Here is a 20149-nt window from a genome sequence, read left to right as displayed (position 1 = left end):
CTCTTCCCACACAACCTTTCACATGTAACAGCCCAGCCATTGATACCCTTGCTTTGCAGGTATGTGCTATCCCTATAGGTTAGTGTTTGCAGAGAGTCATTCCATTCAGGGCTGAAGACACAATACATTGCTAAGGTCCACAGCAATACAAGAGGCCTATACTACTCTGTCAGCACAAGACTTTTACCATGGTAGAGCTAATCTTCCATTCCCACATACCTCAGAAACCCTTAAAGGGACACTGCACAGTTTATGAAAGCAAAGCCTATTATTACCATCCTCACACATGTATGTAAATGTCTCTGTAGCTTCTCAGGACTGGAGATGTGTGAGCAAAAAAATGGGGGCGGGGCTTAACATCCCTTTAAATTTTGAACATGTGAAGTGAAAGTTAGTGAGGAGTCAGAGCAAGAGTAAGGGTTAATCTAAGAGCAAACATGGAAAAAGACGAGAACCAGCATAGTAACCATAGCAACAGAACCCGTAATATTCTCTGTCATTCTGTCCTGAGAAACGCTGGACACCATGTAACATGGAAGGGTCCCGTCCCCACTGTCTATGGTCACATAGACTTGTTATAATATGCCGATATGGTGTCAGGATATACTGCGGTGAGGTCACCTTTTCGGAAGGTGTGATCAGATACACGGCCTCCAGGCTAGGAAGTGGCTCCCTCCGCTTGTTAATGTCTTCAACGACTGAAACAAACAAAAAAATTATATAAAAAAATTAGAAAGTGTTCACAGTGCGAGTCAGTCCTGTAATTAGTAAGGATGTATAAGCTGGACATGTCCCTTTAAATGCCAGGACATGTCCCTTCAAATGTGATGCCTTAGAACTAGAATGTATGACAGCACCAATAACAGCCGGACTGCAGAGTCCGCCTCATGTCCGTGTGTGGATTTTTTTCTGTGGGTTATCTGTGTATTGTATCTGCTACTTTTAAATAGGAAAAATCCACAATAGATATTCACATGTTAAAGGGGTAAAAATGTTTTGGCGTACAAAAAAAAAAAAACAACAACAACAACGTTTTGTTATATAACTTTGTTAGTAACGTTTTAAAAGAAAAATGTTAAATATATATATAAGTGGCCACATGTTCCCTCTGCTGCCCCCAATGGCTGTGTTGGGAAATGCAGGGCTCCTCAAGCTCTGGTTCAGGCACAGTTACTTATCTCTCTATCAGCTATATGACTTTAAGGGAAGCTGAATAACCAGCGTAGAACAGTGACCTACTTTGTTCTGTAAGTCATGCTGTGCTGTTCACACAACTCCCATTTAAAGGGGTATCCCAAGGAAAATTAACTTGTCCCCTATCCACAGAATAGGGGACAAGTAAGAGATAAGGGGGGGTCCAAACTCCGAACCTCCCATCGATCTCTGCAGGTACAGCACAAGACCCTTGGCTCTATTCATTCCTATATAGGTGCCAGAGACAGGTACATCGCTCTTCCCGCTTACTCAGCTCTTTTCGGCCCCTCTATAGGAATGAATAGAGCCGTGGGTCACAGCCCGTACCCGCCCGTATTCATAACACAGAAGCCCGGGGGCCAATAAAAAGAACGCCAGGGGGTTCGGACCACCTGTGAGCTCTCACTTGACCCGTATCCTGTGGATAGGGGACAAGTTAATTTTTCTTGAAATACCCCTTTAAGTCAATAGGAGTTCTGCAAACTTCCTGGATTGCAGTGAGGAGTCAGCGTATGGTCCAGTCTCCTGATGCTACCGCTTACTTGTAATTCCTTCAGTCATGATGTCGGTCATCTTGCAGCAGGAAGACAACATGCGTGTACTCAGCTGATCCACCACCAGCACCTGCACAACAAGACAGAGCGCCATTATATAACCAGCAGGAAACAATGAAGACAATAAGTATTCCGGCACAACAGCTCCGCACCTTCCATTCTCCTTTCTTCTTGACCTTCCGGATGACATCGTGCATGATCTCTGCAAGACAAAGAGATTTATACTAGCGTCTCTCAAGAATGATGCACCTGAGTGGTGTATTGTACAGTACTGACACCATGTTTAGTACCAACACAAAGATTATAGTCAAATGCGTTACTATTAACCATGCCATCAGAGTGCCCCCTCCCCCATATACAGTGCCATCAGAGTGCCCCTCCCCCATATACAGTGCCCCTCCCCCATAAACAGTGCCATCAGAGTGCCCCCTCCCCCATATACAGTCCCCCCTCCCCCATATACAGTGCCATCAGAGTGCCCCCTCCCCCATATACAGTCCCCCCTCCCCATATACAGTGCCATCAGAGGGCCTTCTCCCCATATACAGTGCCATCAGAGTGCCCCCTCCCCATATACAGTGCCATCAGAATGCCCCCTCCCCCATATACAGTGCCCCCTCCCCCATATACAGTGCCATCAGAGTGCCCCCTTCCCCATATACAGTGCCCCCTCCCCCATATACAGTGCCATCAGAGTGCCCCCTCCCCCATATACAGTGCCATAAGAGTGCCCCCTCCCCATATACAGTGCCATCAGAGAGCCCCCTCCCCCATATATAGTGCCATCAGAGTGCCCCCTCCCCCCTATACAGTGCCATCAGTGTCCCCTCGCCCATATACAGTGCCATCAGAGTGCCCCCTCCCCCATATACAGTGCCATAAGAGTGCCCCCTCCCCATATACAGTGCCATCAGAGAGCCCCCTCCCCCATATATAGTGCCATCAGAGTGCCCCCTCCCCCCTATACAGTGCCATCAGTGTCCCCTCGCCCATATACAGTGCCATCAGAGTGCCCCATAAATAAACACAGTCATCACAGTGCCCCCAGTGCCCCTACATACATAAAACCATTAGTGCTCCTATAAACAAAGCTATCAGTGTCCACCATAAAAGCCCCATCAGAGTGCTACCCCATAAGCAGCATCACCTGAGTGCCCCTAAGGCTATGTCCCCACAACGTCTTTTTAGGTTAAAAAATGGCCGTTATTTTATGAAGACGGCTGCACACAAAGATCACGAACATTATTTTCGGCCGTGCCCGTTACTTATTAAAAGACAGAATATTTTGGACGGCCATCCCATTGTGTGAACATGGCCTTGAAATGATAGAACAAGGAATAAATGCGGGCAGAAGATAGGGATTGGCCCTGAGCTTCACTATCCTATCACAACAGTACAGATCTCTAACCTTTGGCACTCTCTTCATTCCCTGACAGCCTTCAGGCTGAGAGTTGTAGTTTGGAGATCACTGGTATGGAAATCACTGGAATGGAAATCACTGGAATGGAAATCACTGGTAAAAAGATCACTCGTATAGAGATCACTGGTATGGAGTTCAGTGGTATGGAGATCACTGGTATGGAGATCATTGGTATGGAGATCACTTGTATAGAGATCAGTGGTATAGAGATCACCGGTATAGAGATCACCAGTATGGAGATCACTGGTATGGAGATCACTGGTATGGAGTTCAGTGGTATGGAGATTACTGGTATGGAGATCACTGGTATGGAGATCACTTGTATAGAGATCAGTGTTATAGAGATCAGTGGTATAGAGATCACTGGTATGGAGATCACTGGTATGGAGATCACTGGTATAGAGATCACTGGTATAGAGATCAGTGGTATAGAGATCAGTGGTATGAAGATCATTGGTATGGAGATCACTGGTATAAAGATCACTGGTATGGAGATCACTGGTATAGAGATCACTGGTATAGAGATCACTGGTAAAGAGATTACTGGTATAGAGATCACTGGTATAGAGATCACTGGTATAGAGATCACTGGTAAAGAGATTACTGGTATGGAGATCACTGGTACAGAGATCACTGGTATGGAGAAGGTTACATTTCTGGCAGATTCCCGTCGCTCCCGTTACGCCTGACCTCATTCTCTCTTATTCCTCCCACACAAACAAATGAAAAAATAAAATTGTCTATAATTTACATTTCAGCGCGGCATGTATAAGGGGTAATCTTCTCTACTGACTGGTGATTCCACCTACACACTAAAATGATGCCGCACATGAATATATCAATATCACCGGCTTGGGTGGTTTCACACAAGGCATTATTCCTTAAAAGATTTCTAATTTACTTCTATTTAAACATCTCAAGTCTCCCAGTATTATCAGCTGCTGTATGTCCTGCAGGAAGTGGTACATTCTTTCTAGTCTGACACAGTGCTCTCTGCTGCCCCCTCTGTCTATGTCAGGAACTGTCCAGAGCAGGAGCGAATACCCATAGAAAACCTCTCCAGTTCTGGACAGTTCTTGACATGGACAGAGGTGGCAGCAAAGAGCACTGTGTCAGACATGAAAGAATACACCACTTCCTGCAGGACATACAGCAGCTGATAAGTTTTAGAAGACTTGAGATTTTTATGCCAGGAGCCGGACTGATTGATGGTCTATCTTGAGATTAGAGCATCAATTTTACAAAACTGGATAACCCCTTTAAATAAGATATCCCAAGATGACAACTTATCACCCACCTATTCATCATACAAGCAATGTTTCCCAAGTCTCCTAAGTACACTAGGATGTAAATCCTTTCAATAGGCACATCTGGTGTCACTATGTCAACAACAGATGGGCCACTATAAGGTATTTAGGACGTATAACAATGGGATAGCCAGCTGGCCAGCAATTTGAACACCCCCTGCACCTTAGGCTTTAGTCATGCGTGCTAATTTTACTATTTTATGTTTGGTAAAAATTATATGGGGAAATTTTTTTTTACAAATTTTTACAGTATACAGTATCATGAATGCAGGTATAGAATCCTATACTAGGAGATCTGGCATTGGAGGGTGTGTAGGTGGATGAGGTCAATGGTATAGGAATAGGTATAAAAGAAATAGAAAAACGTGTGGAGTCCGGCAGACAGTCCGTGCCAAGAGTGACGACTGAAAGCCGGAATAAAATTACCACGATAAACCGGCGGTAATTGTTTTAGCAGTTAATCTGAACTAAACTCTGCCCAATCAAGCGGAGTGTTCTCCATTATCCAGATCAGCAGTCCTAGGCAAATCTAGTCACTGGCACTGTGAGGGACGGGCATGTGCCCAGTGCATTGTGATGACTGAAGAATAGCACTACAACTCCCAGCATGCAGCTCACAGGTTGGGATGCTCACAGGGGTCTGTTCCTATTACGAATTCCCTGTCACAGTCACTTTCTATATAGCAGAGATGGGGAAACTTTGGCCCTCCAGTTATTGTAAGGGTACAAACCCACTTGCCTTATCCGCAGCGAGTTTCTCACTGCGAATTTGCAGCGAAACTCGCTGCGGATCCCGGCCCTGTTTACTCAATGGCAGACAAACTCTATCTGCCAGTTTGTCTGCCATTGAGTAAACAGGGCCGGGATCCGCAGCGAGTCTCGCTGCAAATTTGCAGTAAGAAACTCGCTGCGGATAAGGCAAGTGGGTTTTTACCCTAAAATTACAATTCTCATCATGCCTGGAAAGCCTTTGGTGGCTGAAACAGAATACATGCCCGAATAAAAAAAATTAAAAATGTGGAGAAAAAAAAAAAAATAAAAAAAAAAAAATAAAATAATAATAATAATAATAATAATAATAATAATAAAATAATAAAAAAAAATAGATTTTCTATCTAGAATGTGGCATTTTTCCACAGGTTTAAACAACCCAAACATGTAATTGTTTGCTGCGTTTTTTTTCTGGTATAATTTTTCCTCACATTGTTCAATAGAAATCCTTAAATCACCCGCCTTGTAATGAGCTGAAAAAACACCACATAAAAACACACACATACTAATACACAGTATTGGGGGGGATGGTAGGACATCACATAAAACAATCTGGATCGACTTCTTGATCAAAAAAACTGCATCAAAATCTGCAGTGTGTGTATCCAGCCCTAGGAAGCTGCTTCACATATGTAAACAGGGAAAAATAAGTCTTCAGCCATTTTGTTTGCTGTGAGACAGGATGACAGAGATGGACACCTGCCTTCACCCCCGTACACCGCTCACTTCACAACTTGTACAGATCAGAGGACAATACTGCCTGCAGCCCAGGCCGCTGTCACTGCACATTGTAATCTATGGCGGCCATGAATACAGAGCGGAGGAAGCGATGAAGGAAGACGCCATGGAGACGTGATTAATGGCCGTGTCCTCTGAGCACAAGCTGATTAACCGCTTACAATCCGTCATTAATGGGGTTGATGGAGGGTAATATGATTGTGTGGTGATGAGGACGCAGCTGTTGTATCCGGTCTGTGAGGCAGCGCAAACAACTCAACAACCAAAGCTATAGGAATCTGTATTTTGTGTCAAAATGAAGGCCTAACAGAGGCCTAACAGGCCATGACAGCCTTCCTCACAGTCCCCATGTCTGCCCTGGCACCTACAATGTAATGTCACACATCAGCGTCACATTCCAGCTGACGTCTTCTCTTCCCGTAAACTACAGGATTCGTCCGCTGCCAGGTTTCTATACAATAAGGTCATTCTTAGCGACGGCACCACAGTCGCCAAGGCCGCGTTCACACACTGACCCCAATGACTTTGGCCCCTTCGTAATGATCTGGTCTCAGATGTCCAGGGATCTATGGCCGTGACGGAAAAAGTGTTTGCCTCATCGTAAAATGACACCATGCTATTCCCCATGGGTTACTGACTAGGGGGAAGGTGTATCGGCTGATCATTATAATCAATAGTCATTCCATCTGACGGCAATAAAAATAAATGTTAAAAAGATTAGAATAACATAGGTGCTACATGCGTCCCTGGAATGTAACTATGGTCTGTCATCTACACTGCTATTTTGACCTTGTCGCACTAGAGATGTCCTCTTGTTTTTTGCTGTCGGAAAATATGGTTTAAACAAAGAATTTATGTAAAAAAAAAAAAAAAAGAACATAGGTGCTTTCTTCCAGAAACAGCGCTGCTCTCGTCCATAGTTTGGGTGTGGTATTGCAGCTGAGTTTCATTGAAGTGAATGGAGCTGAATTATAATACCACACACAACCTAAGGACAGAGGTGGCGCCGTTTTTGCAAGAAGCTGTGTTTCTCTAAGGTTTGCATTTTTTTAAGTCGGTCATCCACTCACTTAAGCAGAAGAATGAAAAAAAAAACAAATAGATCCAGCAGATCCTGCTTGAAATTCTTCGCTCATTGCATAGTGTGTACGGACCCTTAGAGGGGAGTCTCCTGCTTACAACCCCTCAGAATGGACAGTCAGTACACAGAGAGGTGAGCGCTCTGGAGGACTTAGCAGAATGAGGTACCAGAATGAGGCACCACGTAATACCACGTTTTACGGGGAAGTATACCGATATAGTTCCAATGGAAAATATGTCATTCTCTATAACCCCTGTAAGATGTACTGCAAGAAAACTGAACACCCCACCTTCACATAACAGCAGATAACGGGCATCTAGAGTGCCGGACAGTCATGATTGCGCCATGAAAGTTGCATATGCCTATTCATCAGTTCTGGCAAAAAACCTTAAGGGCTGTCTGGTTAGAAAAAATATATTTTAAAAACCCTAAAACAATTCTAAGTTAATGGATTCTCTGGAGGACCCTGCGCGTGCTTACATTACATTGAATACAAGCTGATCCCAGTATAAAACATGTAATTCCTTCTTTGCCCTGCGGGAGTGCTGCTAGAAAACTACTTGCAGTCAGGTACCTACACAAGACCACTGATAAAACTTGAATTACTATGGTGAGTGTTGCAAGGAGGTCATTGAATGTTGAATAATGCTGCGTTTTCACGGAACGATAATTCGCCCGATCGTATGATTAACGATGTCGGAGTAACGTTTTTGTCTTATAACGATCAGCGTTTAGATGGTACGATATATCATACGGAAAATTTGTTTTGCGATCGCTTAAGCCTATCTCGCACATAGGAAAAATCGGTGAACGACTGTTTACACGGAACGATATGCGAATTCTTTGCGAATGAAGAACGACGATTTTGGAACATGTGAGATCAAAATGAACAATTCCTCGTTCGTCGTTTGATCGTTCGCAGCGTTTACACGTACGATTATCGTTGGAATTCGATCGTTAACGTGTAAATTCGCACAATAATCGTTCCATGTAAACGCAGCATTAGATATACTCTTAAATGTTAAAGGGGTATTCCACTTTTTACATATTTTGTGTATCGATTCCTCACAAGTCTCTTTTTGAGTCACTGAATGGGAACTTTCACTGTCAGAGGGTAAAAATCGGTCCCGGTCTTAAGATATTCATATTCGTACCATGAGCGTACAGTGTATCCGTGCACTGAAAGGACCACAATCAAAAAACGTTTATACTTCTCGAAGAAGCCAATAAAGTTTCCTGTTCACTTACAGCAAGCAGAGGTTTTCTTAGCAAAAACTGAACTACCCCTTTAAGACAACCTCTTACCAGGAGTATTGGGGGGTCCTCGGGTATCTAACATTCTCTTTCAAGGATGAGCAGAGATTAGGAGACAAAACTAAAACAAACCCCTTACTCACCCTCTACTCACTCCCAATCCAGCACTGTCACTGACTGGCCACAGCATCCTGTGTACAGGGTATAGTAATGTCATCTCAGTGGGAGCTGCAGGGCAGCGGTGGAGAGGTGAGTATAGGTATGTTTCTGTTCAATCCCTGCCCCCTTCTATCTAGTCACATCAGTAAGTGACAAGGGATGACCGGAGAGCGAGTAGTAACACAGCAGGTAGTGACACAGCAGCCATATAACTGCATGTACAATGCTCTGCACAGACGCCTCACATATCATAAATTATGGAGTAGGAGAACATCTGTCTGTATATCTAATCCCCTCAGGACATACAGCTTGTGTGGGGCCGACACTATACCCATACAGGACCATCAGCTCCCCACTATTCCTACAGGATGAGATAGATAGATAATAGATAGGAGATAGATAGATAGATAGATAGATAGATAGATAGATAGATAGATAGATAGATAGGAGAGAGATAGATAGGAGATGGATAGATAGATAGGAGATAGATAGATAGATAGATAGATAGATAGGAGATAGATAGATAGATAGATAGATAGATAGATAGATAGAAGATAGATAGATAGATAGATAGATAGATAGATAGATAGATAGATAGGAGAGAGATAGATAGGAGATGGATAGATAGGAGATAGATAGATAGATAGATAGATAGATAGATAGATAGATAGGAGATAGATAGATAGATAGATAGATAGATAGATAGATAGATAGGAGAGAGATAGATAGGAGATGGATAGATAGGAGATGGATAGATAGGAGATAGATAGATAGATAGATAGATAGAAAATATAAAGCAATAAGGCGGTTTCATCGAGAAACTGAAACGTTGTACCGCATATTATGGGTGAATAAATTCACTTTATTATTCACTATTCCTGGAGTGCCGCCTTATCGCTTTATATTTTGGATCTTTGTGGAGCCTGGGTCTGACTCCGGAAGGCTGCGCACCCACTAGAGCTTATTGCCGCATGGTGCCGTCTACACTTACCTTATTTTAGATAGATAGATAGATAGGAGATAGATAAATAAATAGATAGATATATAGATAGAAGATAGATAGATGGATGGATGGATAGATAGGAGATAGATAGATAGATAGATAGATAGATAGATAGATAGATAGATAGATAGGAGACAGATGATAGAGATGAATAATAGACAGATTACATGTTAATAAGAAGGCTAGTATATAAAGTATACGTTGTCCACCATCACACCTATTATATATTATAGTTACAGTGTTGTAGCTGCTGATGAAGTGACTGTAACCCAGGAGTAACTAACACAAAGCATGAAAAAGATGTTCTGCAGCAGAGACACTATAATACCAGGGCTGTGGAGTCGGAGTCGTGGAGTCGGAACTAGTTTTGGCTAGAGTCAGAGTTGGAGTCGGAAAATTTTTGTTCATCAATATATATTATAAGCAACATTCTAATAGGACACTGGCCCTATTACATAAGGGTGGTCGGGGAGATGTCACTTTTTGGCAGTTTGTTTCTGAGCTCTGAGTGTTCTATGGCTGCAGCTGTGTGTGTGTGTGTGTTTGTGCTATGGCTGCAGCAGGCTGAGTGTGTGTGTGTGCGTGCTATGGCTGCAGCAGGCTGTGTATGTGTGCTATGGCTGCAGCTGTGTGTGTGTGTGCTATGGCTGCAGCAGGCTGTGTATGTGTGCTATGGCTGCAGCTGTGTATGTGTGTGTGCTATGGCTGCAGCAGGCTGTGTGTGTGTGCTATGGCTGCAGCAGGCTGTGTATGTGTGATATGGCTGCAGCAGGCTGTGTATGTGTGCTATGGCTGCAGCTGTGTATGTGTGTGTGCTATGGCTGCAGCAGGCTGTGTGTGTGCTATGGCTGCAGCAGGCTGTGTGTGTGTGCTATGGCTGCAGCAGGCTGTGTATGTGTGCTATGGCTGCAGCAGGCTGTGTATGTGTGCTATGGCTGCAGCTGTGTATGTGTGTGTGCTATGGCTGCAGCAGGCTGTGTGTGTGTGCTATGGCTGCAGCAGGCTGTGTATGTGTGATATGGCTGCAGCAGGCTGTGTATGTGTGCTATGGCTGCAGCAGGCTGTGTGTATGTGTGATATGGCTGCAGCAGGCTGTGTGTATGTGTGCTATGGCTGCAGCAGGCTGTGTGTGTGTGCTATGGCTGCAGCAGGCTGTGTATGTGTGATATGGCTGCAGCAGGCTGTGTATGTGTGCTATGGCTGCAGCAGGCTGTGTGTATGTGTGATATGGCTGCAGCAGGCTGTGTGTATGTGTGCTATGGCTGCAGCAGACTGTGTGTATGAGTGCTATGGCTGCAGCAGGCTGTGTGCGCGCTATGGCTGCAGCAGGCTGTGTGTGTGTGCTATGGCTGCAGCAGGCTGTGTGTATGAGTGCTATGGCTGCAGCAGGCTGTGTGTGTGTGCTATGGCTGCAGCAGGCTGTGTGTGTGTGTGCTATGGCTGAAGCAGGCTGTGTGTGTGCTATGGCGTGCCCCCACACCCACAGTGACCCCTCTATATCACTATGTGTGACCCCTCTATATCACTATGTGTGACCCCTCTATATCACTATGTGTGACCCCTCTCTATATCACTATGTGTGACCCCTCTCTATATCACTATGTGTGACCCCTCTCTATATCACTATGTGTGACCCCTCTCTATATTACTATGTGTGACCCCTCTCTATATCACTATGTGTGACCCCCTGTATATCACTATGTGTGACCCCTCTCTATATCACTATGTGTGACCCCTCTATATCACTATGTGTGACCCCTCTATATCACTATGTGTGACCCCTCTCTATATCACTATGTGTGACCCCTCTATATCATTATGTGTGACCCCTCTATATCACTATGTGTGACCCCTCTATATCACTATGTGTGACCCCTCTATATCACTATGTGTGACCCCTCTATATCATTATGTGTGACCCCTCTATATCACTATGTGTGACCCCTCTATATCACTATGTGTGACCCCTCTATATCACTATGTGTGACCCCTCTATATCACTATGTGTGACCACTCTCTATATCACTATGTGTGACCCCTCTATATCACTATGTGTGACCCCTCTATATCATTATGTGTGACCCCTCTATATCACTATGTGTGACCCCTCTATATCACTATGTGTGGCTCCCTGTATATCACTATGGCTGACCTCTATATCACAGGTATATGGCATTGTTAGCAGTGTTTCTGTGTGTATGGTGAATATTTAGTTAGAAACATAGAAGACTGTCAGCAGGAAAAGACCACCTGCTCCATCTCGTCTAGTTGTGAGTAGTTCAGGACATGGAGGCTGGAGACTGGCTGCATCCACTGCACACACAGGAGAAGCTGCTTTATATCTTTCCTTATTCCCTCAGAAGTCGCCCCAGGATCATGTAGGACATTAGGGAGAAGCTGCTGAGCCAGTGTGATAAATAACTCCCCTGGTATATGACCGGCCATTTATGAAGTCGGGAGTCGGAGTCGGTCCTGATAAAATTCAGGAGTCGAAGTCAGAGCTGCGGCTTACCGACTCCACAGCCCTGTATTAGACACCCCTTATACCTCACTTTGGTCTCTGCTCTTCTATAGCCCCAATGTAATAATGGTAGTTATTATGATACATAGTATATCACTGTGTGCAGGTGATGTCAGTATACGTGGTGCTGTATATATCACTGTGCAGTATACATGGTGCTGTGTATATCACTGTGTGTAGTATACATGGTGCTGTATATCACTGTGTGCAGTATACATGGTGCTGTACATCACTGTGTGCAGTATACATGGTGCTGTATATATCACTGTGCAGTATACATGGTGCTGTATATCACTGTGTGCAGTATACATGGTGCTGTATATCACTGTGAAGTATACATGGTGCTGTATATATCACTGTGTGCAGTATACATGGTGCTGTATATATCACTGTGCGCAGTATACATGGTGCTGTATATATCACTGTGCGCAGTATACATGGTGCTGTATATATCACTGTGTGCAGTATACATGGTGCTGTATATATCACTGTGTGCAGTATACATGGTGCTGTACATCACTGTGTGCAGTATACATGGTGCTGTATATATCACTGTGCAGTATACATGGTGCTGTATATATCACTGTGTGCAGTATACATGGTGCTGTATATATCACTGTGTGCAGTATACATGGTGCTGTATATCACTGTGTGCAGTATACATGGTGCTGTATATATCACTGTGTGCAGTATACATGGTGCTGTATATATCACTGTGTGCAGTATACATGGTGCTGTATATATCACTGTGTGCAGTATACATGGTGCTGTATATATCACTGTGTGCAGTATACATGGTGCTGTATATATCACTGTGTGCAGTATACATGGTGCTGTATATCACTGTGCAGTATACATGGTGCTGTATATATCACTGTGTGCAGTATACATGGTGCTGTATATATCACTGTGTGCAGTATACATGGTGCTGTATATATCGCTGTGTGCAGTATACATGGTGCTGTATATCACTGTGTGCAGTATACATGGTGCTGTATATCACTGTGCAGTATACATGGTGCTGTATATCACTGTGTGCAGTATACATGGTGCTGTATATCACTGTGCAGTATACATGGTGCTGTATATCACTGTGTGCAGTATACATGGTGCTGTATATCACTGTGTGCAGTATACATGGTGCTGTATATCACTGTGTGCAGTATACATGGTGCTGTGTATATCACTGTGTGCAGTATACATGGTGCTGTATATATCACTGTGTGCAGTATACATGGTGCTGTATATATCACTGTGTGCAGTATACATGGTGCTGTATATATCACTGTGCAGTATACATGGTGCTGTATATCACTGTGTGCAGTATACATGGTGCTGTATATATCACTGTGTGCAGTATACATGGTGCTGTATATATCACTGTGTGCAGTATACATGGTGCTGTATATATCACTGTGCGCAGTATACATGGTGCTGTATATATCACTGTGCAGTATACATGGTGCTGTATATATCACTGTGTGCAGTATACATGGTGCTGTATATATCACTGTGTGCAGTATACATGGTGCTGTATATCACTGTGTGCAGTATACATGGTGCTGTATATATCACTGTGTGCAGTATACATGGTGCTGTATATCACTGTGTGCAGTATACATGGTGCTGTATATATCACTGTGTGCAGTATACATGGTGCTGTATATCACTGTGTGCAGTATACATGGTGCTGTATATCACTGTGTGCAGTATACATGGTGCTGTATATATCACTGTGTGCAGTATACATGGTGCTGTATATATCACTGTGCAGTATACATGGTGCTGTATATATCACTGTGCAGTATACATGGTGCTGTATATATCACTGTGCGCAGTATACATGGTGCTGTATATATCACTGTGCAGTATACATGGTGCTGTATATATCACTGTGCAGTATACATGGTGCTGTATATATCATTGTGTGCAGTATACATGGTGCTGTATATCACTGTGCAGTATACATGGTGCTGTATATATCACTGTGCAGTATACATGGTGCTGTATATATCACTGTGTGCAGTATACATGGTGCTGTATATATCACTGTGCAGTATACATGGTGCTGTATATCACTGTGTGCAGTATACATGGTGCTGTATATATCACTGTGTGCAGTATACATGGTGCTGTATATCACTGTGTGCAGTATACATGGTGCTGTATATATCATTGTGTGCAGTATACATGGTGCTGTATATCACTGTGCAGTATACATGGTGCTGTATATATCACTGTGCAGTATACATGGTGCTGTATATATCACTGTGCAGTATACATGGTGCTGTATATATCATTGTGTGCAGTATACATGGTGCTGTATATCACTGTGTGCAGTATACATGGTGCTGTATATATCATTGTGTGCAGTATACATGGTGCTGTATACATCACTGTGTGCAGTATACATGGTGCTGTATATATCACTGTGTGCAGTATACATGGTGCTGTATATATCACTGTGCAGTATACATGGTGCTGTATATATCACTGTGTGCAGTATACATGGTGCTGTATATCACTGTGTGCAGTATACATGGTGCTGTATATATCACTGTGTGCAGTATACATGGTGCTGTATATCACTGTGCAGTATACATGGTGCTGTATATATCACTGTGTGCAGTATACATGGTGCTGTATATATCACTGTGTGCAGTATACATGGTGCTGTATATATCACTGTGTGCAGTATACATGGTGCTGTATATATCACTGTGTGCAGTATACATGGTGCTGTATATATCACTGTGTGCAGTATACATGGTGCTGTATATATCACTGTGTGCAGTATACATGGTGCTGTATATATCACTGTGTGCAGTATACATGGTGCTGTATATCACTGTGCAGTATACATGGTGCTGTATATCACTGTGTGCAGTATACATGGTGCTGTATATATCACTGTGTGCAGTATACATGGTGCTGTATATCACTGTGTGCAGTATACATGGTGCTGTATATATCACTGTGTGCAGTATACATGGTGTTGTATATCACTGTGCAGTATACATGGTGCTGTATATATCACTGTGTGCAGTATACATGGTGCTGTATATCACTGTGTGCAGTATACATGGTGCTGTATATATCACTGTGCAGTATACATGGTGCTGTATATATCACTGTGTGCAGTATACATGGTGCTGTATATCACTGTGTGCAGTATACATGGTGCTGTATATCACTGTGTGCAGTATACATGGTGCTGTATATATCACTGTGCAGTATACATGGTGCTGTATATATCACTGTGTGCAGTATACATGGTGCTGTATACATCACTGTGTGCAGTATATATGGTGCTGTATATATCACTGTGTGCAGTATACATGGTGCTGTATATCACTGTGCAGTATAAATGGTGCTGTATATATCACTGTGTGCAGTATACATGGTGCTGTATATATCACTGTGTGCAGTATACATGGTGCTGTATATATCACTGTGTGCAGTATACATGGTGCTGTATATCACTGTGTGCAGTATACATGGTGCTGTATATATCACTGTGCAGTATACATGGTGCTGTATATATCACTGTGTGCAGTATACATGGTGCTGTATATATCACTGTGTGCAGTATACATGGTGCTGTATATCACTGTGCAGTATACATGGTGCTGTATATATCACTGTGTGCAGTATACATGGTGCTGTATATATCACTGTGTGCAGTATACATGGTGCTGTATATCACTGTGTGCAGTATACATGGTGCTGTATATATCACTGTGCAGTATACATGGTGCTGTATATATCACTGTGCAGTATACATGGTGCTGTATATATCACTGTGCGCAGTATACATGGTGCTGTATATATCACTGTGTGCAGTATACATGGTGCTGTATATATCACTGTGCAGTATACATGGTGCTGTATATATCACTGTGTGCAGTATACATGGTGCTGTATATATCACTGTGCAGTATACATGGTGCTGTATATATCACTGTGTGCAGTATACATGGTGCTGTATATATCACTGTGCAGTATACATGGTGCTGTATATATCACTGTGTGCAGTATACATGGTGCTGTATATCACTGTGTGCAGTATACATGGTGCTGTATATCACTGTGTGCAGTATACATGGTGCTGTATATCACTGTGTGCAGTATACATGGTGCTGTATATCACTGTGTGCAGTATACATGGTGCTGTATATATCACTGTGCAGTATACATGGTGCTGTATATATCACTGTGTGCAGTATACATGGTGCTGTATATATCACTGTGTGCAGTATACATGGTGCTGTATATCACTGTGTGCAGTATACATGGTGCTGTATATATCACTGTGTGCAGTATACATGGTGTTGTATATCACTGTGCAGTATACATGGTGCTGTATATATCACTGTGTGCAGTATACATGGTGCTGTATATCACTGTGCAGTATACATGGTGCTGTATATCACTGTGTGCAGTATACATGGTGCTGTATATCACTGTGCAGTATACATGGTGCTGTATATATCACTGTGTGCAGTATACATGGTGCTGTATATCACTGTGTGCAGTATACATGGTGCTGTATATCACTGTGTGCAGTATACATGGTGCTGTATATATCACTGTGCAGTATACATGGTGCTGTATATCACTGTGTGCAGTATACATGGTGCTGTATATATCACTGTGTGCAGTATACATGGTGCTGTATATCACTGTGTGCAGTATACATGGTGCTGTATATATCACTGTGTGCAGTATACATGGTGCTGTATATCACTGTGTGCAGTATAGATGGTGCTGTATATATCACTGTGTGCAGTATACATGGTGCTGTATATATCACTGTGCAGTATACATGGTGCTGTATATCACTGCGCAGTATACATGGTGCTGTATATATCACTGTGCAGTATACATGGTGCTGTATATATCATTGTGTGCAGTATACATGGTGCTGTATATCACTGTGCAGTATACATGGTGCTGTATATATCACTGTGCAGTATACATGGTGCTGTATATCACTGTGTGCAGTATACATGGTGCTGTATATATCACTGTGCAGTATACATGGTGCTGTATATCACTGTGTGCAGTATACATGGTGCTGTATATCACTGTGTGCAGTATACATGGTGCTGTATATATCACTGTGTGCAGTATACATGGTGCTGTATATATCACTGTGTGCAGTATACATGGTGCTGTATATCACTGTGTGCAGTATACATGGTGCTGTATATATCACTGTGTGCAGTATACATGGTGCTGTATATATCACTGTGTGCAGTATACATGGTGCTGTATATATCACTGTGTGCAGTATACATGGTGCTGTATATATCACTGTGTGCAGTATACATGGTGCTGTATATCACTGTGTGCAGTATACATGGTGCTGTATATATCACTGTGTGCAGTATACATGGTGCTGTATATATCACTGTGCAGTATACATGGTGCTGTATATCACTGTGTGCAGTATACATGGTGCTGTGTATATCACTGTGCAGTATACATGGTGCTGTATATCACTGTGTGCAGTATACATGGTGCTGTATATATCACTGTGCAGTATACATGGTGCTGTATATATCACTGTGTGCAGTATACATGGTGCTGTATATATCACTGTGTGCAGTATACATGGTGCTGTACATCACTGTGTGCAGTATACATGGTGCTGTATATATCACTGTGCAGTATACATGGTGCTGTATATATCATTGTGCAATATACATGGTGCTGTATATCACTGTGCAGTATGCATGGTGCTGTATATATCACTGTGTGCAGTATACATGGTGCTGTATATCACTGTGTGCAGTATACATGGTGCTGTATATATCACTGTGCAGTATACATGGTGCTGTATATATCACTGTGCAGTATACATGGTGCTGTATATATCACTGTGTGCAGTATACATGGTGCTGTATATCACTGTGTGCAGTATACATGGTGCTGTATATATCACTGTGCAGTATACATGGTGCTGTATATATCACTGTGCAGTATACATGGTGCTGTATATATCACTGTGCGCAGTATACATGGTGCTGTATATATCACTGTGCAGTATACATGGTGCTGTATATATCATTGTGTGCAGTATACATGGTGCTGTATATATCACTGTGCAGTATACATGGTGCTGTATATCACTGTGTGCAGTATACATGGTGCTGTATATATCACTGTGCAGTATACATGGTGCTGTATATATCACTGTGTGCAGTATACATGGTGCTGTATATATCACTGTGCAGTATACATGGTGCTGTATATATCACTGTGCAGTATACATGGTGCTGTATATATCACTGTGCAGTATACATGGTGCTGTATATATCACTGTGCAGTATACATGGTGCTGTATATATCACTGTGCAGTATACATGGTGCTGTATATATCACTGTGCAGTATACATGGTGCTGTACCACCTATACATGGCCTTATGGTTGCAGTCCCCCATCATGGATGACATGACGACCCCCTGGAGATCAGGATGAGGGGGGGATGGAGCAGTGATGCATGAAGACGCATAATGGGAATGAGGATGTATGGAGACAGTGATGGGGGGGGGGGATGGGGAGGAGCCGGGTCGCATGATTGATGATGAGGATGGTGGTGATGGTGGTAGTGGGGATGATGATGAGGATGGTGGTGATGGTGGTAGTGGGGATGATGATGAGGATGGTGGTGATGGTGGTAGTGGGGATGATGATGAGGATGGTGGTGATGGTGGTAGTGGGGATGATGATGAGGATGGTGGTGATGGTGGTAGTGGGGATGATGATGAGGATGGTGGTGATGGTGGTAGTGGGGATGATGATGAGGATGGTGGTGATGGTGGTAGTGGGGATGATGATGAGGATGGTGGTAGTGGTGTGATTTCTCCCCTCACCAGGGCAGATGACACACCGCCTGGCAGATGTATGATGGAGGAGCGCAGGATAATGGAGGAGGGATGGGCTGGCACGGATGGCTGATGCTGCAGAGGAGCCGGGGAGGATGGGGACAGGTGCAGGGGGCAGGAGGGTGATGCCAGGAGGGGCAGGAAGGTGATGCCAGGAGGGGCAGGAGGGTGATGCCAGGAGGGGCAGGAGGGTGATGCCAGGAGGGGCAGGAGGGTGATGCCAGGAGGGGCAGGAGGGTGATGCCAGGAGGGGCAGGAGGCAGCTGCAGGGCGCAGACACATCCGCAGGACACAGGGAGGGGTCACCCAGTCACCACCACCCACCCTGTCACCCACCCGGGTACCCAGCACCCCCGGCCCCGCTTACTTTCTCCCACCACTGCCTTCAGCCCGCTGGGTGCCATCGTGACCCGGTCCAACCGATGAATCCGATCCGAGAGAGAGAAGCGACTGCAGGGGAGAGGGAGGAGAGAGCGTGAGGTACAGGAGGAGGGATGAGGATGAGGATGGAGGGAGGGGGAGGGAGGGATGGAGCTGCTGTCAGCTGACCATGGGGGAGGGGGGGCTGCAGCAGAGGATGGGAAGGGAGACAGCTGGACCACAGCCTGGTGTCATCACCAGCGGAGCCCCCCACCTGGATACAGGACATACTGGGGTCAGAGAGTATATATACCACACAGTATACAGGACATACTGGGGACAGAGAGTATATATACCACACAGTATACAGCCCCCCACCTGGATACAGGACATACTGGGGTCAGAGAGTATATATACCACACACAGTATACAGGACATACTGGGGTCAGAGAGTATATATACCACACAGTATACAGCCCCCCACCTGGATACAGGACATACTGGGGTCAGAGAGTATATATACCACACAGTATACAGGACATACTGGGGTCAGAGAGTATATATACCACACAGTATACAGGACATACAGGGGTCAGAGAGTATATATACCACACACAGTATACAGGACATACTGGGGTCAGAGAGTATATATACCACACCCAGTATACAGGACATACTGGGGTCAGAGAGTATATATACCACACATTATACAGGACATACTGGGGTCAGAGAGTATATATACCACACCCAGTATACAGGACATACTGGGGACAGAGAGTACATATACCACACCTAGTATACAGCCCCCCCCCCCCCCCCACCTAGATACAGGGCATACTGGGGTCAGAGAGTATATATACCACACCCAGTATACAGGACATACTGGGGTCAGAGAGT

At 43.9% G+C, this 20149-nt stretch overlaps 1 protein-coding gene across 4 annotated transcripts in view; it reads right to left on the bottom strand.

The window, feature by feature from the left end:
* STXBP1 (syntaxin binding protein 1) overlaps positions 1–19398 on the bottom strand; it is a 41425-nt gene extending 22027 nt beyond the window's left edge. For all 4 annotated transcript variants that reach the window (XM_069986112.1, XM_069986113.1, XM_069986110.1 and 1 more), the window contains exons 1-4: positions 19260–19398; positions 1901–1950; positions 1737–1818; positions 622–698 (exon numbers count right to left, since the gene is read on the bottom strand). In XM_069986112.1, the coding sequence (XP_069842213.1) occupies positions 622–698; positions 1737–1818; positions 1901–1950; positions 19260–19296 (246 nt within the window). In that variant the 5' untranslated portion in view covers positions 19297–19398. The remainder of the gene's footprint in view (positions 1–621; positions 699–1736; positions 1819–1900; positions 1951–19259) is intronic.
* Positions 19399–20149: the final 751 nt, after the last annotated feature.

This window comes from Dendropsophus ebraccatus, chromosome 10 (assembly GCF_027789765.1).
Source record: "Dendropsophus ebraccatus isolate aDenEbr1 chromosome 10, aDenEbr1.pat, whole genome shotgun sequence".
NCBI classification, from domain to species: Eukaryota; Metazoa; Chordata; class Amphibia; order Anura; family Hylidae; genus Dendropsophus; species Dendropsophus ebraccatus.
This window is presented reverse-complemented; position numbering and strand designations above follow the sequence as displayed.